The following is a 27,116-nucleotide window of genomic DNA, read 5'->3' as shown; positions in this document are numbered from 1 at the left end:
GGGGGCCGGGGCGCAGAGCATCGCTCGGGCTCAGTGCCGCCGCCGGTTTCGTCCCTGCTCCCGCGTCGCTTCTCCCGCCGGCTGCCCCTTCGCTCCCGCGGACATGTCGTCGCCGTCGTCCGGAGAGCGGTACGAGGAGGAAGAGGAGGAGGAGGAGGAGGACGGCGCCTACGAGAGCCAGGCCAAGCGGCTGAAGCCCAGCGCGGCTGCCGAGGAAGGCGAGATCGAGTACAGCGGCGCGGAGGAGAGCGAGGGCCGGCGGGACAAACCCCCAGCGTCGCGCAGCGGCGGCGGCTTCTCGGGCGGGGTGAGGGACCCGGGGCCGGCTGGCAGGGGGGCGGCTCCCCTCAGGCTGCCGGCGGGGGGAGGGGGCCCGCCCCGCCCCTCCCGCGGGCGAGGCCGCGACCGCCCCCGCCGCTGCTCCCCGGGCAGGGGGGCCGTGCTCGGGGAGGGGCGGGGGGCTTCCCACGGCCACGAGGCCTTTCCGGGGTCGGGGCCCTCTGCCCGCTTCCCAGGCATGGAGGCGCTTCCGGCGGGGTGGGAATGGCGGGGGCTCTGGGCCGGGTCCTTGCTGCGCTCCGCGCTCCCCGCCGCAGGCGTGCGCTTGTTCCTCACCGCCCTCGGGCATGGGCTGAGCCTGCAGCCTGAGGGATGGAGGGGTGAGAGCGATGTGGGTCTGGGAGCTCTCGGATTGCCGCTGTTCCGCGGGCAGCTGTGTGCCTTTCGGGATATCGCCATTGCAAGTTTTGTGCCGGCCCTGTTGCTGAGCGTAACTATAGAAACACCGAGCGGGGGGGTGGCGGCGGGGGCTGAAACCGCGGCCGAGGGTTTCTTTCAGCCTCCGTTCTACCTTTGTGTCTGGAACCATACGGCGATCAGGCTGATCGTAAACCACTGCCTCCTTTTAAAATTAATTTCTAATTCTGCTTTCTCCTTCCCTCCCTCACACTGCTATGAGCACGATGGTTCACTTTTTTTTTTTTTTTTTTTTAACTACGTACCTTTTCCTCGTGAATTTGCATCTAACTATCAAGGCAGTCCTTGACCCATAAATTTGAGCTAACGAGACTTTTCTGTTACTGCTTGATTCTTTATCTAACTAGTTGTGTATCTGATTACAACCATTTTTCTCCTTGATGGCTCTTTCTGTTTCTTACTTGAATAAGCCAAATCAAGAAAACATTGATTTAATGTCAAAGCTTGAAATTTGGAATACCCGTTTTGTGATTTGTTGAAATGAACTTGCTTATCACTGGGATGAGTTAATGAGGGAGCATTTGCTGTTACCGTTTCTCCAGAAGCTAAATCTATTGATAGAGAAGGTGCCTGCTAAATTTATTGTCCTCGTTTAACCCTCTCCTGCAACCAAGCAATGCACAGCTGGCTCCTGCCCGTGCTCATGGGGGAGAGAATGAAAAGGGTGCAGGAGAGGAAAATCCTGCTCTGCCTTCTTTCCCCATTTTATATGCTGGTTTCATAGGGTTTGGGATATCCTTTAGGTCACTTGGGGTCACTCTCTTGGCTGTGCTCACATGTAGAGCCTTAGGAGGAGCAGAGAAAGCCTTGATTCTTGCTCAGCAGGAAGGAAAACTTCTGTACTAACAGCACTGTTTTGAGCATGTATCCAAAATATAACCCATACTGCTATGGAGAAAATCAATATTACCGCAGCCCAAACCAGCACATTATTACAAAAGTTTCCTGATAAACTGTAACAAAATAAATTTCCGGAGAGAAGTGTTTTAACTCTCAAGTTTCTTGTGACAGAGCATCATCTTTGTTGCAGTCAAGATTTAGTAATGTGCTCTGTCTTAAAGGCCAGTGCTGAAAGAAATTGTTATACTTGCTTAAGTTATCTGGAGAGTTTGTCATGTAGGAGAGCTGAATGCCATGCAGTGAGTGTTTCAAGTAGAAAGGATATTTGGCTTTTGCCTTTCTTCTTTTCTGCAGTACTTTTATGAAATCAACTAGTTCTTATATTTCTCTTCCTTCTTTCTGGGCTCTGGCTCAGAGCATCTTCATGATGTCTCAGTTTATCCAAGTTTACCTTTCATGGTAAGGAGATCATGGGGTATGTAACTTCACCTTTTCGATCTCAAGTATGACATGTGCTGAGGCTTGTGAGTGAAGAAACTGAAACAAATGTGTAGCAACTTGAGAACATGAGGGGTTTTCAGCAACTGGTTGTATCAGTGGCAGTGTCATTGACAATTTATTGGCAAAATTGTATTCACAGATTCACTGTTGGAGAGGCAGAAGTTGTCTTGATGCTGGAGATCAAACTGGTTTCTTAAGCATAAGCTAACATCAAATGGAGATATGAAAAGTGAATGACTGAGTGCTTTTGTTAGTAATTTTATGTGAAGCTTTTAATAGCTAAATACCTGCTTCTGTTAAGCAGAGTTAGTGAATGTGAATTTTCATGTTTTTTTCTCTAACAGATACAAAAATGTGCAGGAAATTTATTTATTCTGTGACATATCTTACTCGTTCCTCTGCAGGGAAATGTTCTCAGCTTATAAAAGTTGTATGTGGTTCAGACATACAAGATGAAGGTAGGCTGAGAGGAGGGAAGAAGTGTAAGTATCCTGGATTGCTCAGAAGAGAGCAGAAGAATAAAGTAGGAGGATCCATAGCTAATGGGGAATTAGGAGGAGAAATGGAAAATTATGGTGAAATTATGATAAGAAATGAATGATCAGAGTAAAGAGTGATAGGAGTCTGAAAGCTTTATGATTTTTCTTTTTTTAAATTTTTTTTTTAATGTATTTTTCCCTCACATATGGCCTGGAATATCAGGAACTGTACACTCATATGGATTATATGCCCTTGTATAAAAGCTCTTTTGTGCTAGGACTCCTCTGGCAGGTTGGTGGGGTCACCTTCCTGGGCTGTATTTATTATTGTGGCAGTTTCCTGTTCTGGGATTGTTGCATTCAGCTGAAGAAGCCCTTCATGCCTCTATTTTTATTTATTTTTTTCTTTTTTGTTTGTTTGTTTTGGTTGGTGTCTTTTGTTGTTGTGGGGTTTGTTTTGGTTTGATTTTTTGAGAAGAGTGCCTAGAAATCTCTATGTGAGATCCAGAGGGAAACCGACATTTGTTTTGCTCTTCATTTTCCTCTGTTTCCCACTTGTGTGGACACTTCTCATAAGCCAGAGGTGTACCCTCTCCTTCATGGCTCATCTCCAGGCTGAGGAGCAAGGAGGGCCAGGAACAGACCAGGATGTTGACCAGGGAAAGAGCAGGATGTGTTCCTGCAGAGTATTCAGTGGGAAAGAGTGTGATTTGGAAAAATGACCTTTACAAAAGCAGTGTTGAGTGGTGGTGAAGCCCTGTCAGAGGAATCAGAATTGCAGTGTAGCAGAGGGTCAGGACACTGGGATAATGTGGGCTGAGAGCTGTGTTTAAGGGAATTTTGAGGACCTTTCAGCTCCATCCCCTCTCCCTCCCTTAAATGTCAGTTTTATGGATTAATGTCATTTATACAACCTATAGCATCCACTTCCCTCACTGTCTCTGAGATACCTATTCCTAAGCATTGTTGTGAAGTTGGGAAGATCTATTATCCCTGTTCCTACGGTTGGGGAAGGTGAGATGTGGTGTCTAAATACACAGAGTTATCAGCTGCTGCAGGGTAAAACAGGGCTGTGATCTTGCAGCTTCTCAGCCACTCTCTTGAAAGTTCCTGGGTGCTAAATGGAAAGCAGCTCTCCTTGTAACTCAATTGCTTCGTGTCTAACACAGGCAGTGTGATAACAGCAGCTAAATGCAATGAGTTCAGATCTTGACCTATTTTGCAGTGACTTGTCCATGTCTTAAATGAAGCCCATCCTAGAAGCTGCTCTCGAGTAAATGTAAATAATCTTCCCTCCTTTGTCCTCCTTCAAAAAAAACCCAAACCAAAACATTACCCTCAGGCTGGTTCTTCCAGTATCTCAGGCCAAATCTCCTGATGATGTGTTGTGTAGGGTTTTGTTTTGGGATGGTGTTTGCTTGGTTATTTTATTTATTTATTTAAATATATATTTTTTAACATATTTTAAGGATATTCAGATTGTCATGAGCAGAGAGGAAAATAGAATAGACTGTTTCAGTTGGAAGGGACTTGGGACAATCATATGGTCCAAATACCTGACCATTTCAGGTCAAATAGAAGGAGTCATAGTGCAGATACACTTTTTGTAGCAGTTGAAATCATTGAAAGGACACAGTGGTAGAGATGCATTAATGAAAAAGAAGTGATACCTAAACTCATCCAAATGTGATGTATGGGGTGTGATTAATATTAACCCCTTTCTTCTGTGTAGCCCTGCCCCCTAGGCCCCTAAACCAACCAGCAACAATAAAAAAAGCACAAATCCAGGATATATAAAACTGATTCATTCTTCCACTGCTATGGAGCCTTAACTTTGTCTTGTCTGCTTGGTTCTTCTGAGACACTTCCCCCCACTCACCACCAGCTCTGTTGTATCTGTAAAACAAATTTCAGACCAGTTAAGAGGGTTGCAGAGAGAGGAGAAAGTTGAGAGTGAATAAGATAATCTGAATGGTGAGAAACTAAATACGAGTATATTTAGGTACTTGGCAGAGGGAATATGAAGAAGTGCCATCTTTTTGCAGTAAGGGAAAAAAGAGAGATGGAGGAGGCAAATAGTGAAAAGAAAGAAGCAGATGCTCAAAAAAAGGTAGTACAAATTAATAGGACTAAAGTGAGTATACTGGCTGAAAGGTATCTGACTGGAGAAAGGATAAAGGACACACTTTTGTGCAAACACTTGGTGAGAAAATTCTAATCTGGAATTGATGAGCAAGAGAGGCATTGTCCTGCAGCCCGTGATGACTTTCTTCCTTTTTGGAATGGCAAGCTGTAGTTAGTTGGCAAGAAATCATTGATATGTTTTAAATGTTGTTTAGAGGTATGTAGGTCACCAAAAAATGGATGTAAAATGCCACAGCCGTTCTTTGAAGCTGCTTCTGTTGCAGTCTTAGGTATGTGAAGTCACTTGTTTGAGCTTCATCTGCTTGGATATGTCAGTGCTTCTACTGCCTCAGCTTTGTTTCAGGGTAATCATTTTTATGCTCCTGGTTTCTTTCTTGAGGAAAACCTTTTCTGTCCTTGTTACTGGTCTTGAGCAGGAAGTCTGTTCCATTATCTATTTAAATTAACTGCATTTTCTCTCCAGCCTAATGATTCTTCAATTATTATTGAGCTTTCAAGCCCCCTTAAGAAATATATATATATATATATTAATGATGCAGCTGTAACATTGGCTACTCTGCTCTCCTGGCTTTGGTGGGGAGTGCAAGTGTGGTGTTGGAGTTTTGCATGGGGCTTTGTGCTCTGGTGGGAGCTGAATTACTGAAAGACTCCTTTGTAGGCAGAGAAATACTGGTGGTTGTTAGTGCGTGAGCAGATGCTTTGATATAACCTTTGTCTGTGTGCCAACTGTAGCACATGTAGCTTTTAAGATACAGTGGCTGTGAGATCTTGGTCAAAATCTTGCATTGTTTATCTCTGGGGAGAAATTCCAGTAGCAGTTGGATGAGCTGTGAATGTTCTGACCTTAGCTGTGTGCTTTACACTCTGCAGACAGGTTTGATTTTTCATGTGGTCTGGTGGTTTTATTTCTCCTAGAGGAAATCCAGGGTCATTCTAGATTTGCTTGATACTGCAGCTTTGTAGCTGCAAAACCTGTTTGACAATAATATGTGTGTCTGCCCTTTGTGAAGACTTTTCTTGCACCAAAATATATTTCTGTGGCATGTGTCCCCATCTTTCACCAACCCATATGCTCTCTGAATGTTAGTTTGAGGCTTCCTGGCTCAGGACTGGTTTGTACTTGATTCTTATCCTGTGCCCTTCACTGCTGCTTGCTAGAAACTATTTGGAGTAAAGCAGAGACCCTCTGATATGGCCACCTCTGTGGTTTTATGTATATAAAAGTGGTTCTGAAATTCTCTGTAGGTAAGTCCTTAGGTTCATGGCAGGTGGCTGAGCTATCACTTGTTTGTGTTTGAGGTTTTTTTTGGGGGGGGTGGGTGGGTTCTTCTGTTGTTTGTTTTGGGGGAGTTTTTTGGGGTTTTTTATTCCATTTTATTCCTTCTCGAGCTTCTGTGCAGGTTACTGTAATGACAATTTTTGTTTCTTTCTAAATCTCTTGCTAAACCTTGCTAAAAGAACACTTTCTGTATCATGACTTGGGAGAAGGAAATTTGGATTGGAAAGCCAAATTTTGCTTTAATGACAACAGAAAGCAAAATTTGTATTTGTTGATATTCTGCAGAAGTGCAGACAACTGTACGTGTTCATGTAACTCATGGATAATGGATTTGAAGATGCAAATGTGAAAGTCTTAATTTTTGAGAGAATTTGCACTTTTAGAAAGATCTGTTTCTTGCAAATACCTGCTGTTAGATAAAAGTACAAAGGGATGTGCATAACAAAGAAACATGAACTGAAACTAAACCAGACATTTGAGCTGGGAAGGGGAGGAAGAGCGAAATACTTTTCTGAGTACCCATTCTCTGAAAAGCTTTATGTGATTTATGGAGATATTAGTTCAAAAAGGTAGTGAGTAGCAAGTATTACGTAGCTAGTAACTGTTCCTTGTGGTGAGACTGCTTCAATGAGCAAATCATTGCTTGTATTCACCATGTGATTAGACAGAAATATTATTAGATGGGATTTCTCAAGAGTATTAAACCAAAAAGGAAATGCATCCCCCTGGCACTAACTGGGATTTTAATATAGTAGCAAGTATGCAGGGCAATGAATAATTTATGTAATTGTTTTTGATTGTTCTGTAGACTGTAAATAAAGGCGCATGATATCTCAACACCTTGGAGTAATAGGGTTTGCAGGAAAAAGTGGTAGTTTTTGTTAGTTTTCTCTTGAAGATTTCCTCACGTGCTTTTTTCAGCTTTGAAAAGTGTGTATGTAGGTTAAGACCATATGAGCTGAAAATAAAATCTCTCTGTAGTTCTGTTCCTTCTGCAATTACCTAAGCATTTGCAGTTCAAAGTATTAATCTTTTGCGACTACTTTGATCACCGCACCTGCCATACACCCGAGCTGATTGATTCAGGATACAAGGTAACTTATGCAAATATCACCAGTGGTGTTTTCCCAGCATTGCTGCATTTCTTATTCAAAGAAATGTGCTGTCACTTAAAATGCTTTAGTACTGCAAACAAATAAAATGTAAGGTAAGCTTAAAATATTACACAGCAGATTGTTCTGACATCTGAGGAAGCCTGAAGTGCTGGCTTTTGATTCAAACAGAATGGTCAAATCCTCGATTTAAATAAAATCTGTAATTGTTTAGTGACAACTGTATGTGGAACACAGGAGTTAAACAAACAAGACTCAATTTGTAGTTATCTGGAATGTGTTTTTTCCTGGCATCTGTAGTTCAAATGGACAGAGAAGAGAGGAATGTCTAACAGTAGTACCAATCATTGTGGTTGCTTAATTATTGGAGCTCAATGCTCCTTTGTGCTACAAATGAGAATCTCTCTCAAGTTCCAGAAGATTGTGCTGCTGTTTAAGAAAAAATAAAAAATCAACAAGACTTGATCTGTTAGATGGAACACACTGATGTACTTAATAAATTTGAATACATCAACTTCACACTGCTGTTACAAATATGAAATTTGCTGCTGGGTATTTGCAGTATATTTTAGTGTGCCCTTTATTATCTCTAATCTTTTTTTGATCATCTCTCATTATTGGCTTGCATTCTTCTTCTTTTATTTTCTTTTTTTGTTTGTTTTTTTTCCCCTCCATGTCCTAGAATATCCAAAGTAGATTTCAGCCTTATTTCAGGGTTTTCATGGAAAGATGAGCTGATTCCAACCCAAATTCTACAGTTGCACAGAACTGAGCCTGTCTGAAAGTACCTCTGAAAAATATTTATGGTGGGCATTCTGTGTGCTAATGCATGACGTCTGCATCCATGAATAGTAGTCAGCCTTGGGGTGGACAGAGCCCCATATGTACAGAAATAGGGAGTTTTTAAAAATGTGCGTTCAGAATTAAAAGGGAGGTTGGGTTTATTTCAACCATAATCTGGAAGCTGGCATTTTCTTGCATTGTGGAGCATTGGAAAAATACTCAATTTGCATTCAGTTTACAGATGGCCCTCATTTGTTCTTGCTTTTTTATTCTCCCAGCCTGTCTCAAAAACATACTGGCATCAGCAAGCAGTGTCAGAAATATTTTAGCTGTTGGACGTGTCCTAATTTTTTTTTATCCTCCTAATGAATAGGGTGTGTGTAAGACCTCCTGCAACTCAATCAGTGTTAAATGCCTGCCTTTTTTTAATAAAAAAAAAATCCTGTGTGTGCAAACAGATTAATTAAATCTGAAAAGCTTTTTATTTTAAGTAGACTTCAAGAACCGAACTTGGCAATCCATTTGGAAAGAAAAGTTAAATTATTTAACACATGCTTAGATTGTGCATTTAGATGGCTGCTTCAGGACCTAGTGTACTGTCTACCAAGTATTTATTTTAGTTAATGATAGGAGTGTTCCTTGCTCTGTGTTGAATTTTAAAATGTCATTTTGTTGCTAGGATGCCGGGGGAAGTCATCACAAAGTCTCTGTTTCTCCTGTCGTCCATGTCCGAGGGCTGTGTGAATCTGTCGTGGAAGCAGATCTTGTGGAAGCTCTTGAGAAGTTTGGAACCATATGGTATGTCTTTGTTAGGAATTGTTTGGAAAAAAACATTTCATAAATGACAATTATGGGAGCTGGGATTTGTTTTGAGTGAGCAGGAAACCTCAGTGTGATGTTTCCCTCACCAGCTATGTCATGATGATGCCGTTCAAGCGCCAGGCTCTGGTGGAGTTTGAAAACGTGGAGAGTGCAAAGAAATGTGTGACATTTGCAGCAGATGAACCTGTGTACATTGCTGGGCAGCAGGCCTTCTTCAACTACTCCACAAGCAAGAGAATCACTCGGCCAGGGAACACTGATGACCCATCTGGTGGGAATAAAGTTCTCTTGCTGTCAATTCAGAATCCTCTCTACCCAATCACAGTGGTAGGTTTTGTCTTATTTATTTTTATTTCTTTTTTGTGTCTTCACATAGGTAACACACATGTTCTTAAATAAAGGTTTTTCAAGATGATTCAGTCTAGCACAGGTGTTTTGCAATACATTTGAAGATTTCGGAAGTGAGGATTTTGAAATGTTGCTGCATGCTTCTGGAATATTTCCAAATGTGTTGCCACAGCATCAAGATTGATATTTAGGCTCTGAGTGGTGTATGTTTAAAGAGCAAGTAATTTTTCCAGTAGGGAAGGGTTATTTTATTGCAGTCCTTCTAAAGTGTTTCCTTTGTGGAAAGGTGAAACCTTTATCTTCTGATGATCAGTTCCAGTTTGATGGAATCTTCTTCACTTTTATTTGGGCCAACATATTTTCCCTTTTACTATTTCAAGTTATTCATTGTCATTTATACACTTGTATCCTAATTTATTGCCATTTATTAATGACATGTGTACATGGTTTTTTAAGATATAGGTTTGGGGTTTTTTGTTGTTGTTATTTAAAAATTTATGTTTTATCATGCATTAATTGCTTATATTTTTCATAGAAGATTTTATAGTAGAATTTAAATTTCATAAATATATAAATATATTTAAATATATAAAAATAAATATATATAAATATTTCAGAAAAAAAATTAAATTGTGTACTATGATACAAGTATGAATCATTTCTTCTTAGGGATGTAGGATGGTATGGATCAATCTAAGTGTTTGGGGTGTGGAACCAAGTAACTTTATGCAAGCATTAAGTTTTATTTAATGTGCTGTGTATTATGAGAGGAAATTGACTCATTTGACAGCTTAGTATTCCTGAAATTACCTCATGTAGTCAGTTCCACATCTTGCTTTCTGCTTCACTGTCTTGTGAGTATCGATAGCTTTTTGTCTGTTGATTCATCAGTGAATGATGAATTTTCTTTCTCCTGTCAATTTCCTTTATAGAAAAGCAGCCGTGGTGTGAGTTGCTTTTTGGTGTTTAAAAACAAACCTGCTCTGAGCTGTGTGAACAAATGCACTGACTGAGTTCAAGTATTCTTTGCACATGACTGCAATACCAATTTTGTAAACTCTCTTTCATTCATGCATTTTAAATTTGCCTTGCGTGAGCTGCTGAGTTGAAGGTGGATGCTTGAAAAAACTGGGAGCAGAAGCCTGCTAGGAGAGTTCCATGGGAATTCTGAGGATGAAGCCTCTGGCACAGTAGCTCCCTTTTAAAAACAAACACCACCCCCCCTCCCCAACCTCCTCCTTCCCACTGCCCCCAGCTGTTTCTTTAGCATATACAAATGAGTGCTAGAAGCAGGCAGATTTCCAGAATTGCTGGCAAGCAGCAGAGGTCATTGAAGGCAGCGTAGTCACAGCAACTGGGGAGAGCAGCTGTACCCATAACAGCAAAAAATGTAGTGAGAAAAATACAAATTTTGTGCTTGCCCAGTGGGTTAAAAACAGAATGCTTTAGGTAAAGTCTGCATATTAAAAAACCCACCCCCATCAAAAGAAAAAAAAAAAAAAACTGAACCAAACACCCTTTCCCCTCAAAAAAGAAAAAAAGACACGAAGCCAAATACTACTACTTCCTCTTCAACACTTCTTAAATTTGATCTACAGACAGAAAAAATAGATGAAAAATTGTAACCAGTTTTAAGTGGCAACTTTGAATAACTGCAGTGAACTGTTGTAAAGTTTTTAAGACCTTTACTTTAAAAACAAGATAGAGTTTTTAAAGAGAGAAATTGATCTGTTCAAAGACATCTTGTGGCAGAAGCAAAATTGTTCTAAAATTTTGCTGCAGCCTGTTTCCTGCATTGCAATTGTGGAACTAGCTTCTCTCATAGAATTCTTTTTTTTTTTTATTTTTTGAGGGATGTAACAACAAGGGCAAGAAGGGCATATTAACTAGTTGCTTTTCTCCCTTACGTGATAGGGGGTGCTGGTGTTTTGAAAAGCTTTGCCTGAGATGTCATATACAGGTCTTTAAAGTTCATTTCCTTGTTTTCTTACCTGGGGGCAGAACTTTGTCAGGGATTTGTCTGTTCAAAGAGACTTTCCCAAATTGACTGGTGCTGCTGCAGTCATTGCTGTCTGTTTAGTCATACCTCGTAATTCTCACTTCTAAACCTTCTGTTCCTGCATGACGAAGGTGTGGTGTACCTTGGCAATTGAATTACCACATTTTAGTATGTATATAATGCCAGTGCTTAATTTTTTAATAAACAGCCTTCATTACTGTGTCTTGTGAACCACTTGATAGATTTGGTAATATTAAATAGCTGAATTATGAAACATAATTTAGAAATCCATCTGTGTGACTGCTGGCTAATGACACTATTGGGGTTTTGAGTAGAGCTTATGTTTTGAAAGACAATTTTCTTTTGTTTTAATTAAGTGGCTGTGAAGGAATTTTTTGAGGGACAAATTGTGAAAGGAAAGTCATATGAAAATGAATGTCACCTGGAGCTAGAAAGTTTCTAGGAATCTTTTCTCACAAACAGAGATGGAGGGCAGCCTTGTGCTGCCAAGAGTGCTGTAAATGATCTCACAGGTCTTATTTTTTATGAGTTCAGGTGGTGTGGGCTGTGTTTGTTTTAGTTTTAAGAAATCCACATGCCCCCTACTCCTTTGCCTCCCAATTGCTCCTCTACTCTACAAAACATAATAATAAATATTATACCTACTTCCTTTGCCACTTCTCCCTCTTGACCCCGAAATAAACCTGAGGATGTACACCAAGATCTTGGAATGATTATTTTGGAGGTTCGATTTAGATAAAAAAAAAGGAAGGAGCATAGCACCCACATGCTTCAGGTGAATGGAAACTGTTGAAATTCTCTTTTTGATGAGCTATCTAAGTTTACATTTTCATCTGTTCCTGGTTTCTCTCTGAAAAAAAACATGAACTCAGCTGCTGGAATCTTATGAAATGGGTAACAAGGGTCACTTTGTCTCTCTGCTGTGGTAGAACTACTGCAGGGCAATGCTTGCAAGGTAGCAGAGCTTGATCCATGGATGCATTTACTGGGTTTTAACATAGTTGAAGGTACTTGTTAAACCAGTATTTACTTGAGTACTTCTTACAGAAGTCTTTTCCTGTTTTGCAGATTTGATTGCCTGTAGTATATTGATCCATAAAAATGCTAATCATCAATGTATTAATTGTAGAGGGGAAAATAATGAATGGAAAGTTAACAAGCCTTTTCTTTGTTCCTTGGCATTTAAATGCCACTGCAAGAAAATGTTCTGAGGACCAAAAGTGATTGGAATTTCATATCTGACTAAATTTTTTTTTCTTCTTTCTTAGGATGTTTTGTACACTGTGTGCAACCCTGTTGGGAAAGTCCAGCGCATTGTTATATTCAAGAGAAATGGAATACAAGCCATGGTTGAATATCCTTTTTGAGTGTGATTTTTATTTTGGGATTTTTTTTGCTGTAGGTTCTTGACTCCAGATAGGTTTAACATGCAAATGTTAGAAAGATAACACATTATTTTGAGAAATTATTTCTTAATTTCTGTCTAAGACATGGTAACTTCTAATTTTTGTATGTCTGTAAGACAAAGTAGTACTTACACATTTCACCTTTGTAGGAAAATGGCATTGTCAACAGTGGTTGATAACCATGTTTATATTCCCTCAGGCCTAATAATTGCAGACATGAATTGTGTCATAGATTTGACAACCCTTTATACACAAAAGTTTCATAGCTTCTGCCTGTGTTGATACTCAACAAATGGGTAAGGGATTGCAGAGGTGCAGTTTGTCTTCTTCAGACTCTGTAAAATAGTCCCAGTATGCACTGCTTGCCTTACTATTTTGACTTTATAAAGCAAAGGCCATCCTTGACCTTGATTCTTGGGCATTATATGTTGAAGAAATTCCCTGCTCTATTATCCTACTGTTTATTCTGTTTGCAGCACTAAGTTGTTCTTGGCTTGAATGTTCAGAATTGTTGTGTGTTGCTGTGGTTTGTGAAGCCAAAAGTCTGATATGATTAGGCCTTAACTGACAGCCCTCTTCCTAAAGCTTTATTAACATCCATTTTTAAACTGTTATCTGGACAAAATTTGCCAAATTATTTGGAATTACTTTGTGATTTCAGATGCTGCCAATGTGATGGTTGTATTGATGATTTTCCAGGCAAAGGGAACTACCTAATTTCTATTAAATCAAACTAATTGCTATTCATATATGTAGAAAACTTAAACCATGTGTCCTAACAGACAATAATTTGACTTACTGTATGTGTTTGTCACAAATTGAATTGTCAGGATCAGATGACTTTTACAGTTAGGGGTTATTCTTCATCTTATGAGAGATTAAGGAAGTTGTGGGGAGGGTCCTGCACACACCTAGAAATGATCATCCATATGTCCCTTGAAGTAGATTCTGTAACATGCCTTTTATTGAAAATAAAACCAGCCAGCAACTGAAAGAAAACTCACAAATACAAATGAAGTAATGCAGCAGCAAGGGAACAGTTGGGGGAGGCAAGGAAAATGAGCTTCAAGAAATCTTTTCTGAAAAGTTAAAAAATTTACTCTAATTTAAATGCTCCTTGAAGTACCCATTACTTCTGCAGTTCAGGCCAGTGTTAGTTTCTTGCAGGTCTGGAAAGCTTAACTTTCCTAATTTTTAAGTCCCACAGTGAACCTGTGTCACTTTGGAAGAAGCTGGACTGCAGGAATGTGGTAAAACCAAGGCACATTCTGTTGTTTTGGACTTCTTCTAAAATGTCATTAAATTATATCAAGACATGGTGCAAAAGGTCTGTTCTGCTGCAAAGTTCAGGCTTTCTGACACCATATATTGCTGAGTATGGGTGAGATCATGGGTTGTGATGTGCCAAGGCTCTGGCACATTTTTCTGTTAATCACAGAACTAATCTTGGAGCATGGGGAGCATATGAAATAATTTAGGTGTTGGAGCCTGGTACATGCATCTGCCTGTTGTATTTTTTTGAGGCAAGATCAATATTTGTTCACTCAAAGTCTCTCTTTTAGTTAAGTGAGATTTTTTGGCTAATGAGCTAAAAAGGGTGTACACTTACTTCTTTGTGCTTTAAAGTAACGACTGTGATAAGTCTGTGTGGAGTTCTTGTAGTGTGTACATTAGTAAAATACCTGCAGGCTTTCAAAGTAAAGCCCTATCACATAAAAGGGATGTGAATGAGACACCTGGGGAAAAAGATCCTTAACATGATGTGTATGTTTGAATCAGTGTTTTGTGCCCAGAAGGCGAAGGCTGCGCTCAATGGAGCAGATATCTATGCAGGATGCTGCACACTAAAAATTGAATATGCAAGGGTAATGCTTGGACCTTCTCTTTTAATTTTACTAAAAAAAAAAAAAAACAAACCCAAAAACTCATATAGTCAAGGCTTAACCTCTTTCACTTTTACTTTATTTGAACAGCCAACTCGACTTAATGTCATTAGGAATGACAACGATAGTTGGGACTACACTAAGCCATATCTGGGCCGCCGAGGTAGGTTCTGATCCATTCTCACTGTAGCTGTTTGACTGTACTAATGCCAGCCCTTCACACGTGGTCAGGCTGTGTGGCAACAGTCCTTCCAAAGCAGGCCAGTGCTGCTGGAGGCTGTGCCACGGCAGGGAATTAACCCTGAGCCCTAGTGCCCCCTACTGCCGTGTGCTTGAGCCACTTAGTGCAACAAGGAGCCCACACCTCCAAGCACCTTCGCAGTTCTCAAGGACTTGCATTTCTCCAAGCAGCTCTCTCTCTTTGGAGGAGAGGAAACCTGGCACAGACTATTCCTTATAAGCTACAAACTTGCACACTGCTTCTCCTTCGAAAGGACTCTTTTCCCCTATGTTGGACAAGGCATTAAGAAGGATAGAGGACTTCAGCAGGCTGACTCTACACTTCATCATGCACCACATCGGCATCAGCAAAATAAAACCCCAAACAAACAAAAAAACCCTCTGAAAAACCTCAGACTTGCAGTTCACCTTGTCTGCATACTGCATGCACCACCACCACAAGTTTGTAAAGGAGGACATTTTCAGTACTTCAGATTTGTGTGGGATGAATAACATGATAGACTGTACCCATTCTGTTCAAGTTTGTATGTATGCTGATCTTATTTCCCTTAAAATTACCAGTGAAAAATCGAGAAACTCCAAAATTAAGAACCTCTTGTTGATATCACTGATGTTGTAATCTTGTTATTACTTGCTGTATGTGAGAGTTGCATTCAGACTTAACAGTGTAAATATTGTTTAGTAGTAGGGAAGTTCAATCCTTATATGCAGATAGTTGGAACTGAGCAGTGCAATACCAAGAAGTCCCCATAGCTATACTTCAGTAATAAAATAGGGAGATTCATAATTGGTACAGGCATACTGTCTCTTAACTACTCAGCTGTAAAAATTCTCAGAGCTTAACTCATGTCAGTGGAAACTATGATTATATATGTACAGTCAAACTGCTGTCTAGCCTAATTCATGTAAAGTGTTTATTTAAAAATAACCAAAAATCTGTAACTATTGAGTGCAGTGTTCAGTAACCTATGTACAATAATGTGTTCAATGTAAAGTTAGAAAAGTGAAGACAATGTGACCAAGATAGAATATCTACTTATCAAAGGCTACATGAGAACCAGGGCTTTGGCTGTCTCAAGAGATTTGCATTTCCACAGTAATTCTGCAGAGACACTGGGCTTGTGAAACTGTTGTACAACTAAAAACTTAGGGCTTGGCTTTTCAAAATGAAGTTCTTGTAAAAAGTTAACAAGGGAGCTACAGTATTGGTTGCAGCTTGTAGATTATGACAATTTGTATCGGGATTCAAATTTTTTCTCAAATTCTTGAGTCAAAAAAAAGGGATTCTGGAGAAACTCAAGGACAAAAAAAAAAATCTAAAGGCTTGAATTTGAAATATTGAAAGGATTAATTTGACCCTTGTATCTTTTGATCATTGCAGTGTTTGGAGGCTGACTTGTAACACTGTGCATCTAAATGCATTATGTAATTGGTCTGCAGAGGGGTATGACTGTATGAACTAAAACTTCCCCAAACTTGAGCAAACAGTGGAAAATGAAAAACTTAGGATAGGTGTGGCTTGCTCTTTTCAAGAACCCTCCTCTTGTTTTTCTTCTATTAGTCTCTATTCTCTATACATAAGCACCCTACTACACATAAGAGGAAAAAAAAGGTAGACTTGTATTCTTTCTATCTATCTATCTATCTATCTATCTATCTATCTATCTCATTACATATTGTATGTAGCATGATTTTTCATTTACTATGATCCACATCCATTTATGTGGACAATGGGAATATAAATTCATGAATGAACAGTGAAATGTACTTGAGAAACAGGCATCTAGAGCAGTTTTGCCCATAAAGTAATCCAAGAGTTGTTGTTTTTGTTGGGTTTTTTTTGGAAAGAGTTTATGTATTTGTCCTTCAACTTACTCTTGCAACAGCATTATTTGGGTTTTGAACATAGTGTGATCTGAGCTGTAGGGTTCTCACTGCAGCAAAGATCTTATCCCAAAGGAATTTCATTCCAAGGTCAGTCATGCCAATAAATCCTTTCAGAATTTCACACCTGCCTTTCAAATGTTAGGAAGGAAATGCATTTTACTAATGATCTGTTTTAAAGAACTGTTTCTAGTTCTTTATGGTAATAAATTTCCCATAATCTTTCTCCAGTAAAGTAAGCATCCTAGCAAGTGCCTGCTGCTGTGAACTCGTATTGCATTAGATTGAATGAAAAACCCACCTGACTTAGTATTCTACTTGACTTTAGCCAGAAATTTCAAGCTGTAGTTTGGAGCATTTCTTTTGGTGGTAATACCAGCTTGCTCAGCGATTCAAGGACCTGATGTAAAAACAAAACTAAAAATCAAGGAACCCAAGCTTAAACAAGATTATAAAGAACCTTTCCTTTCAGAATTATTTTTAACACATGTCAGTTCTCGTGTTTCAATGCTTGTTTACACAAGTATTTTACTGGCACAATCCAGGGCTTTGTTCAAGGAAGGAACAAGCATAGGGCAAGGAGAGACTTGCACCACCATCAGGAGGAAATATTTGTCAAACTTTCCTCACAGAGTTCTTTATTTGAAGAATGTCATTCTTGACTATATTTTACTGTGGACAGTTTCAAAGTATTTAGTTCCACAGATTGGAATTACAAAACTGATTTTTCTGAAAGATGATTACTGCATACAGTTTAAATGCTCAAAATACTTGATCTGACTGCTCATTTGCTTTCTAGAGCCAAGAACTGGAGCTGTTACCCTGAAAAGGGAGTGGAAAAATAAACCTGACAACAGCAGTCTTTCTTCTATATATTTGAAAGTGTTCAGGACTGCTCTCTCTTCAGATTTTACTGCCAAAGTAAATATCTGACTTGGAACCTGGCCTCAAAGTCGTGAGCAGAAAGGGCCACATGTGTTTTCATCTACCACTGTTGTGTAATCAAATAGTTGCTGTTTTTTGGGGAAAATACCTCCAACTGCATTGGGCTGGAGTTACTATTTTCAGCAGTCATACTTAAATATCCTGAGAATTGTTGTAAATTGATAAATGCTTTGCCCCATCTTTTCAATGTGGTTTTTTTTTTTTTTTTAGATTTAGAAGTTTAGATTTTTTTTGTTGTGCAGCATGGATCTGATTGGAAAATACAGCTTTAGCTGTGAGGCATTGCTTCCTTCCATTAATGTAGACCCCTTGCTTAACTTTATATCCTAGAGAACTGGGTTTTCTTAAAGGATTGACTGTTGTTCAAGTGCATTACTCAGTGATACTTTCCCTCAGTTGAACTGTTATGTGCTGCTGATAATGCCACAATGTACAATCCTTTCAGCACGCCCATAAATCAGTAGGTGTTCTGTAAATATATATGTACACATATGTAATGCTCTCTGTTTACTGATTATGAAACCATGTAATACAGGTTGTTGTTGGCTTATGCTGAAACTTCTTGAAAGAAGCCCACTTTGAAAATGTGTTGCTGTTGAAGCTAATATTATGATTCAGGTACTGTCTTTCAAAAGTACTGCATTTCAAATTTGTTTTAAGAGACACATGGGTAAATCCTGCTGTATTGGTGTTTTCTATACTAATGTGTGGTGTCTGTTTAGGAGAACTATTTGGTATCTCCATAAACCTTAAATGTCTGCATCTCCTCATTGGCCACTGCCCCAAATCAACTTAAGTGCAATTTGTTATACAGATGGCAGTCTTTTAATTTTGGTGTCCCAGGGCTACAGCTTGTGTTTTTAGACATAGAGTGAATGAGAAATTGTTTATAAAATTAACAAGGACTCAAAATACTTTTTCACTTCTTAACTAGAAGCTTTGTGTCTTAACTGGAGTAATCAAGTGCCTGGTTGTGCATACTAAACTGGTTTCTTTCCCTTCCCACGTTAGACAGAGGGAAGGGCCGACAGAGACAAGCTATTTTGGGAGAGCACCCATCATCCTTTAGACATGATGGCTATGGTAAGTAACATGGGATGACAGCTGGTTATGATTTCTTACATGCTCTGTGGAATTCTAAATATTTAATCAATGCTTAGCTGTGATTCCCTTCAGCATGAGCAGTTCTGTCAGTCTGCTGTCAGTCTGCCTTCTGAAACACCACTGGTTCAGTGAAATCCATGTGCACTATTGCCTCACCTCTTCCTGTCACCCAAAGCATTCAGCTCTACAGGTTTATTCCTTGGAAGAAAGTTTTCTTTCAGTTGCCATCACTCTGGCAATGGGTAGAAAATGATATCTGGATTGGGAAAGCAGTTTTCTTCTAGAAAATGGCAACATAGCGTAGTCAATGGTTTGGTACAACAGAGAGCTCTGATGTCTTTGCATGCAAAGCTATGAATTGTTGGTATTGGCACTTCTAATTTAGCTGATTCAGAAAAGGTACAGCTATGTGTCTGTAGAGAAATGATGTTTTGGAATCAGCTCTATAAAGTGCTATGTTTGTTACCAGTGCTCTCTGTAAGGCAAGACCTGCTGTCATTTTCATGTGCTGAGCAAAGACCTCAGGGTGGAGAAACAAATGTCCCCCCTCACGTGTGACTTTCCTAGGTATTTACTCTCTCACCTCTCAGGTGCAATGTGGTTTGGCTTGCCTCTTTCTTTGCAAAGGTATTTTTGGTATTTTGCAATGTAGATTGACATCCTACCTACTCCTTCCAAAGGTTCTTTGAATCCCCAGAATTTCCAAGTACCGCCTTGATTCTGTGATCTTCTTTTTTCATTCTTCTGATATATCCTTCCACTAAAAAAAAATTAAAAAAAAAAAAGAAATTGTCTATTTCAGTGAAACTTGTCACTTTATCTATAGTGGAAAGTAGTACCACTTCATTTTGCATTTGTATGGGGGTTTAAGTATTCCTGTTTCTTCCAAATGAGCATTTTGTAGAAAGACAGGCTTCTGATTTAATCTCATGTCTCTGGGAAAAAGAACTGTGTCATCTCCTGACCTCTGTCTCACTCCTTTTGGTTTGTTTTCCCAACTCTGTAATATTCTTTCTTGGTGTCATGTAGCTCTGTTACTAGATGGGAATATTTCAGAATGTTGATTTTAATTATTTTCTCTGATACATTTATGTTCAAATACTTTGCACGCTGCAGGGAAGATAATGATTAATGATTTTTGTAATTACTGTAATATCTTTTTTCAGCAATTGCCATAACCTTCTGCCCCTTCTTTAAATATGCATTATCTGTGTGGGCTTTGATGCATGATTACTTTGTGAAAGTTATTTCAAACAACATAAAAACATGGTCTCTCCTCTCCTTAGGCTCCCATGGACCTTTGTTGCCCTTGCCAAGCCGGTACCGTATGGGATCTCGGGACACTCCAGAACTTGTTGCTTATCCATTGCCACAGGCGTCCTCCTCTTACATGCACGGTGGAAATCCTTCTGGGTCAGTTGTCATGGTTAGTGGGTTGCATCAGCTCAAGATGAACTGTTCAAGGGTATTCAACCTCTTCTGCTTGTATGGAAACATTGAGAAGGTAAGGCATAATTTATCAGAAACTTGGAAACTACTATACAGAAAAAGCTTGTCTGAGCTTCCAAAGCCAACTACTTTGGAAAAAGCCTGTCTGAGATTGTCTAAAGATATATCCTAATGTTTTATAAAACTATTGGTTGAGCTCTTTGTTGCAATGTATTTTTTTTTACCTTATCTATCTTAGGTGAAATTTATGAAGACTATTCCAGGCACAGCACTGGTTGAAATGGGTGATGAATACGCTGTAGAAAGAGCAGTCACACATCTCAATAATGTCAAGTTATTTGGAAAGAGACTCAATGTCTGGTAAATATGTTTTATCAGATTAATAGTCCACCAGTGGGCAGATGGAATGAGGTTTCAAAGGGACAATGTCACATTACTCTGTTGTCATCATTGGAGTTATGATTTCCAATTTACCAGTGTTTATTTTGGCTTTCAGCTGAAGGAGGGTGAATTTAGGTTAGATATAAGGAAGAAATTCTTTACTGTGAGGATGGTGAGGCATTGGTACAGATTGCCCAGAGAAGCTGAGGGTGCCCCATCCCTGGAAGTATTGAAGGCCAGGTTGGATGAGGATTTGAGCAACCTGCTCTAGTAGAGGCTGTTCCTGCCCATGGCAGCGGGGTTGGAAGGAGATCAGGTCTCTTTCAACCCCAACCACTCTAAGATTTATTACTATTTATAATTTTATTTATTTACATTCACAACGCATATTGTCATTACGTGGATTGGCCACTAATAAACTGTATTCCCTAATGTGTCTTATCCATTCTTTCTGCATTTTTTTAAGGGAAGTGTCAAATCCAACTCATCCTGTTCTTACTGTATTTATTTCAAATTGTTATAAAGAAACATCAGCTCTTTTCTAGTAAGATAATAATCTGCAAAAATATGATAGCCTTAATTATTTAAGAAACTTTATCCTTAAATTCCAGTGTTTCCAAGCAGCACTCAGTAGTTCCAAGCCAGATATTTGAACTGGAGGATGGCACGAGTAGTTACAAGGATTTTGCCATGAGTAAGAACAATCGCTTCACCAGTGCTGGCCAGGCATCCAAGAACATCATCCAACCACCCTCCTGTGTGCTGCATTATTACAATGTTCCCCTGTGTGTGACTGAGGAAACATTTGTAAAGGTAGGCACTTGGAGTGGCTGACATCCAGCACTTTCTGAGCTCTGTCCTGGCTTTTTATGGTGCTGCTTTTAAAAACAAGTAACTGGGAGGGTTATAGCAGAGCCACTGGAAGAGAGCTGTTCCTTAAAACACTTTTTTGTAGCCCTCCTGGATATGTTCAATTCTAGAGCTACTGTCTCAATTTTAGTCATACTTAAAAAAAAAAAAAATCTTGAAAATAAAGTGGAGGAGCTTAATGTGGGGGGTTTTTGGAGGAAAGGGAAAAGACACAAAGCCAAATACATGGAAGTTAGGACTACAACTCACAAAGGATTTACTGACTCCTTGTAATGACTGTTAGGATGTTTTGGAATGGAGACAAGCATACACCTGGGACCCTTGGCACAGCTGTATCCTAAATGAACTCTGGATGCTTAAAACATGCAATACTGGGCCTCTTTAAGTGGAGGCAGTGGTAAGATTGGCAGTTCAGTGAGTTCTTTTTCAGTTCAATTAAATATATTTTTCCAGATCTGTCTGAAAGGGAACTCTGGTTCCCAAGTGGTGTCTTTGTATGTACAACTTCAGAGCTACTGTATTGGAGCAGGAATGTCAAAAAGTAGAATTTGTTATTATTTAAATATGTTTTTGGAGATAGCAGTGATATCACAGATACAGGAGCCTTGTTTTACATACTACAGAATAGTGTTCTAAGGAGTTACCAATCTAAACATATTTCTAAAATTATTTGCCATAAATTCTTGCAAACTCTCTTAAAAGGTCAGAATCTTGCTTTTCGTGTGTTTCATCCAGGAACTTGGAATTTTTGCAAATTTGTTTATGTGCACTTTTGCTGGAGTTTTACCTCTTATTTTATTTTTGTGACAGTTATGTGAGGATCATGAAGTTCTCAGCTTTATTAAATACAAAGTGTTTGATCCAAAACGTAAGTAAAACTTGACCAGTTTGAGAAGTTACTTGATTGCAGTTTTGATCTGAGTATGTGCTCTCAGGAGACCTTACTGATCCCCTTCCCATTTTTATTTCTCCTTTTGACAGCTTCTGCCAAAACACTGTCTGGTCTGTTGGAATGGGAATGTAAGACAGATGCAGTGGAAGCTCTCACTGTACTTAATCACTACCAGATAAGAGTCCCAAGTAAGTAATCTTACTGCTGAATTATTTTTATTTCTGTGGAAAAGGACTTTAGGATTTTGGTAGCCACAAAATATATCGGAGGGCTGGAGCACCTCTCTTGTTAGAAAAGGCTGAGAGAGCTGAGGCTGTTTATCCTGGAGAAAAGGAGGCTCCAAGATGACCTCACAGTGGCCTTCCAGTAAAGCAGGCTTGTAAAAAAGAGGGAGAGTGACTTTTGATATGGGCAAATAGTGGTAGAACAAGGAGTAAGGGTTTTAAACTAAGAGAGATTTAGGTTTTAGATGTTAGGAGGATGTTCTTGACTGTGAGGGTGGTGAGGCACTGGCACAGGTTTCCCAGAGAAGCTGTGGATGCCCCATCCCTGGAAGTATTCAAGGCCAGGCTGGATGGGGCTCAGAGCAACCTGGTTTAGTGTGTGACATCCCTGCCATATGGCAGGAGGTTGGAACTGGATGATCCAATGAGATGATCCCTTCCAACCAACCCCTTCTATGATTCTTTCACAATATAGAGAAGTCTGCAATGTCTTGAACAGAGGATTCTTTAAATTACTCAGCTCATTGCTCTCAATTTACTGCTCCTGTGGCATGTTCCCTTTGAAAGCAGAAATTGTGAAGCCAAGCTGAATTTAGCTCCAAACTAGCAAGAATAGAGTGGGGTGAGATCACCTGCTAAACAAGTACACAATAGGCCAGATCTGCACTGAACAATTAAGACAGTTTACTGGATTAAATGGAATTCTTCCAGGTGTACCCAGACATAATTTTGAATCCAGGCCAGTGTCTAATATTATTTTAAACTACTTTCACCTAACTGTTACGAGTTTGTCCCCCTGTGAAGTGTTAACAGTTTAAATATTTTCTATTCCTCCCACACCTTTGGTCCACCTTCTTAATAATGGAGGCAGGATATTTTTGAAGATAGTATGGAAAGCACACTGTTCACAATTTCAGTTTTATCTCAGTTTGTAGAGGTGGTAACAGCAGAAAAGCTTTCTCTTTCAATGTGAAAAAGGCAAACCCCGGTGGAGGTGTGAGTGTGAAATAGACAGAACTGGTGAACTTGCCAGGTTATGGAAGGTGGATCAGCAGGAGAGCTGTGCCCACGGTGTGTTCTGTGTTGTCTCCTTACAGATGGCTCCAACCCTTACACCTTGAAGCTTTGCTTCTCTACTTCATCCCATTTATAGAGAAGAGGACAGCATGTTAAGAGCTACTTTCACTCGGATTTGCAAGTTAAAAACTACACTTCGTTCACAAAGCTCTAAAGTGGTTGTTCTAATGTTGCCTTGTTTCAACTTAATTCTAATATCTTTTATCTTGTTTTATAATAAATGGATGTTCCTTCATAAATACAAACCAGATTTTTTTTTATTTTTGCCTCTGAGAAGTACATGTTGTAAGCTTACTACAAAGTTTGTATTTTGTTAGTGTAGTATCTTCAAATGTCTAAAGAAGCACCAGTAGGATAAACAAGATTGTTTCTTTTCAAAAAAAGAAATATATTTGCATTTTCAAAATGTTAAAGATTAGCAAGTATTTTTCCATTTGTAGTCTTAATTGGCATATAGAACTATTACAGCAGAATTTTAAATGTAGAACTTGTTTTTCAGTATGTTAAGTAGTGAAGTATGTTGCAATACTAAAAAGAAGCTTGTATTTATAAAATGCTTTGATTTGGTTAATGTTGCACATACTGAACTTTTAGTAGTATAAACTTGATTTATAGTTCAAACAGAGCTAACATAGAAAATTATTAAATATGTACACGTGTATGGTATGATTTCATACTTATTTAAAGTGGGGTTTTTTGGTTTTTGTTTTTTTTTAAAAAAAAACTATTTTCCATTTGCATTAGCATGATGCCATCTACAGCTAGTCCCACCATAGGGGCCTTTTAAAAATTAAAATTGCAAGCCTGTATCAATGTGTTCATCCTCATTTTCCATGATTTAAACTTAAATCTTTGGTGTTTAACATATCCTTTTGACTCTTTTTTTAAAGCAGTGGTTATGACATACTAAATGGTAAAAGCTGTGGTGGGTGGTGGCAACGTGGACTGCAACAAAAACCAGGGTGGTAAAAACAATTAAAAGAAAAAGAAAGCCCCCACCATATCCTTTTGTAGTTGGACAGTTAATTTAATGTTTTCTTCTGTCTGATTTATCTTAAACATCTATTATGACCATGGAGGAATTAATTGGGTGAATAGTCTTGGCTGGTCTGTAGCTTAAGCTGAGGTAATCTCAGTGGAATTCAGGTAAAGTAACTGATTATGTTGTGTGAAATCACAGTGGTGAGAAATCTTTCACTTTGGAGAAGATGATTTGTCCTGGCCCAGTACTTTGAAACCTGTCTTCTGGAACTGCAGTTGTGTCTTATTTGGGCTAAACCCCCACAAATGGAAATCCAAGCAGTGGAGTCTGGGAGCTGTTGTCCTAGACTCTGTGTGTGTTCCCCTTTCTGAATTTGCAGTGGATTGTTGAGGGCCCCTTCCAGTTCTGTTCTTAGTCACTGCAGAGAAGTTACTTTATCAGCTAGTTTATGCTTTATCTGACAAGTTCTTTGTTCTGTCTTTATGGATTTTATCTATATCCATCCTTTATGCAAGATGATTTGTGCAGAGTGCTTGTCCTTGACAGGTTATGTTGTAGGATGTTTACAGGCTGTGGGCATTGCACATCTTTCAGTACAGACTGGATTTTCCCCATTCCCCCATAATTTCAAGGCAAATATTCCTTATCATACAAGGTAAAATGTGTCAAATGTCCTTCAGGTTTTCTTGTCAACAATGACTTATTTTTGCCCTGTCTACCTCCATTTTGTTCATGCTTCAGGTAATGAGTGTTTTAAGTATTCACATCAGGCTTTTAATATGTCTGAACTGGGAACTGAAACCAGCTGCTTTTTGGCAGCTCTTTCAGCACAGGGTTTGGAATAATCCCAGCCTCCTGTCTGTGAGGTGGCAAAGAGACTTGCATTTTAGGGGCACTGCTGAGACTCTTTCAGCCTCAGTGCTCTTTCCCCAGAAATTGCTTCCAGACAGCTCCAGCACAGAAGTCCACGTGCCATATCTTGCTGCTAGTGAAATGCTCTTTGCTGCTTAGTGTTTTACCTGTAAAAGATCTCTCCCAGTCTCTCATTTCTCTTTTACCAACTTAAATGTTCTGTGGAAATCTGTTTCTCCTGTCATAATTTCCATTGCTTGGTTGTATTGGTGTAGTTCCAGAAGTCATTTGTAGTTGAGCATTAAAAACAGTCTGTTTTCAAATTGCAGTGTGGGATGAGTGACCTGTAAAACATTCAGGTTTCATCTTTAAAAAAAAAAAAAAAAAAAGAAAAGAAAAAGAAATGCACTTTAATGTTTTTGTGTCCTCAGTGGATCACAGCATTCAGTGCCTAAGATGTTCAGGTGAAAGGCATCTTTCCTGTCTCTTCCCAGATCAAATGGAGCATGGTTCTGGGTATATCATATAGGACTTGATAGCAGCTGGATGGCCCATATGCAAAATGAGTAGCCTGTGCCATGTGGGGCAGAAAAGAGAGGAGACTGAAGAATTGTGCAAGCTTTTTTCTCCACAAAATAATCACCTTATTCATGTGTTCATGAGAACAGGAAAGATTCCTTGTTGGTGCTTTGCTGTTAAAAGAAAATAATGTTTTCTCTTGGGCCTACCAGAGTGGATGCTTGTCCTCAGGAAAGAATGAAGTAGGTCTTCTTCCACACACAAGGTCTGTGTTCACCTTTAGTCCTGCTCCTTAGAACAGAGCCCAAACAATGGGGCAGGTGGGGAATTAGTTGCTCCAGAGGGAGTGAGTGAAGTTTGTCTCTCATTTGGCAGTGGTATCACCATAGTTGTTAGATTAAAATTAAACTTCATGGTCTCTTAATGCAGGGGATTTTTTCCTGTCTCTTTTGCATAAGTCACACAAGCAAAACATTGGACACTGCAATGCACATTCCCTGCTGGTAAGCAGCTGTCATTCACAATGTAATATCTTCATGTCTGTCCCGCCTTTTGTTTTGTTGGTGATGTTTTGTTTGTTTTTCCAATTGATCACCTTTCATTGGGAGTAAAGATGTATTGAGGTGGAGATATGTTCCTCTTCTCATTATACTCTTAATTCTTGTTTATATTTATTTTTCCTTACATGCAAGAAGTGTGAAGAGTTGTTTTTTGACTTTCTATACCACCACAGCAAGATAGAGTGCATTGCTAGGGTGATGAAAGAAGATTTAAAAGAAACCATGGAGGATGTATTTGGGTGTCCTGCTTTATGAAAGGAATGATACAGCTGGATGTGGTGTCACTAAGTCTGTCTTTTAGAAAGGGATAATGTTTGGGGCAAGCTGGCTTGTTACTGGCTGAAACCCTTTTGTTGTAATTAAATGCAACTTGCTCCTTTTCCTGCTGTGTGTTTTCTTGTGAACAGCTCTTGAACTTGTTTGAATGTGCTGGTGGCTTAGCAGGAGACATTCAGTCTCTTCTGTTAAATAATGCATCAAGGTCTGGGAACATGAGCACTTTTTGTTCAATTATTTTTTCATCTCAGGGATGTGTTTAAACATATTTGGGATTATTTTGTGTGTTCCTTTTTTTTAAAAAAGTACCTTGCATTCCCACATCTGTAGCTACCAGTGGGTTTTTTTAGCCATTCCAGTGTTTCATGTCTACTTTATGTCCACTTTTATGTCTAACCAGTCAGAGAGAAGTGTGCTGCATGACTGATTTGTTGTGAAATTCAAGTATCCTTCTCAGTTCTACCATCAATATTGACACTTGTGGGGA

At 39.3% G+C, this 27,116-nt stretch overlaps 1 protein-coding gene across 1 annotated transcript; it reads left to right on the top strand.

Moving 5' to 3' along the window:
- On the top strand, positions 1-26,732 carry HNRNPLL (heterogeneous nuclear ribonucleoprotein L like). The gene is made up of 13 exons (XM_015620906.3): positions 1-307; positions 8,575-8,693; positions 8,807-9,044; positions 12,354-12,439; positions 14,260-14,356; positions 14,465-14,537; positions 18,455-18,526; positions 19,834-20,051; positions 20,235-20,356; positions 20,989-21,190; positions 22,058-22,115; positions 22,229-22,327; positions 23,461-26,732. The coding sequence occupies exons 1-13, from the start codon at positions 104-106 to the stop codon at positions 23,514-23,516; spliced, it is 1,644 nt and encodes a 547-aa protein (XP_015476392.1). The 5' UTR covers positions 1-103; the 3' UTR covers positions 23,517-26,732.
- The last annotated feature ends 384 nt before the right edge of the window (positions 26,733-27,116 follow it).

This window comes from Parus major, chromosome 3 (genome assembly GCF_001522545.3).
Source record: "Parus major isolate Abel chromosome 3, Parus_major1.1, whole genome shotgun sequence".
Classification (NCBI taxonomy): Eukaryota; Metazoa; Chordata; class Aves; order Passeriformes; family Paridae; genus Parus; species Parus major.
This window is presented reverse-complemented; position numbering and strand designations above follow the sequence as displayed.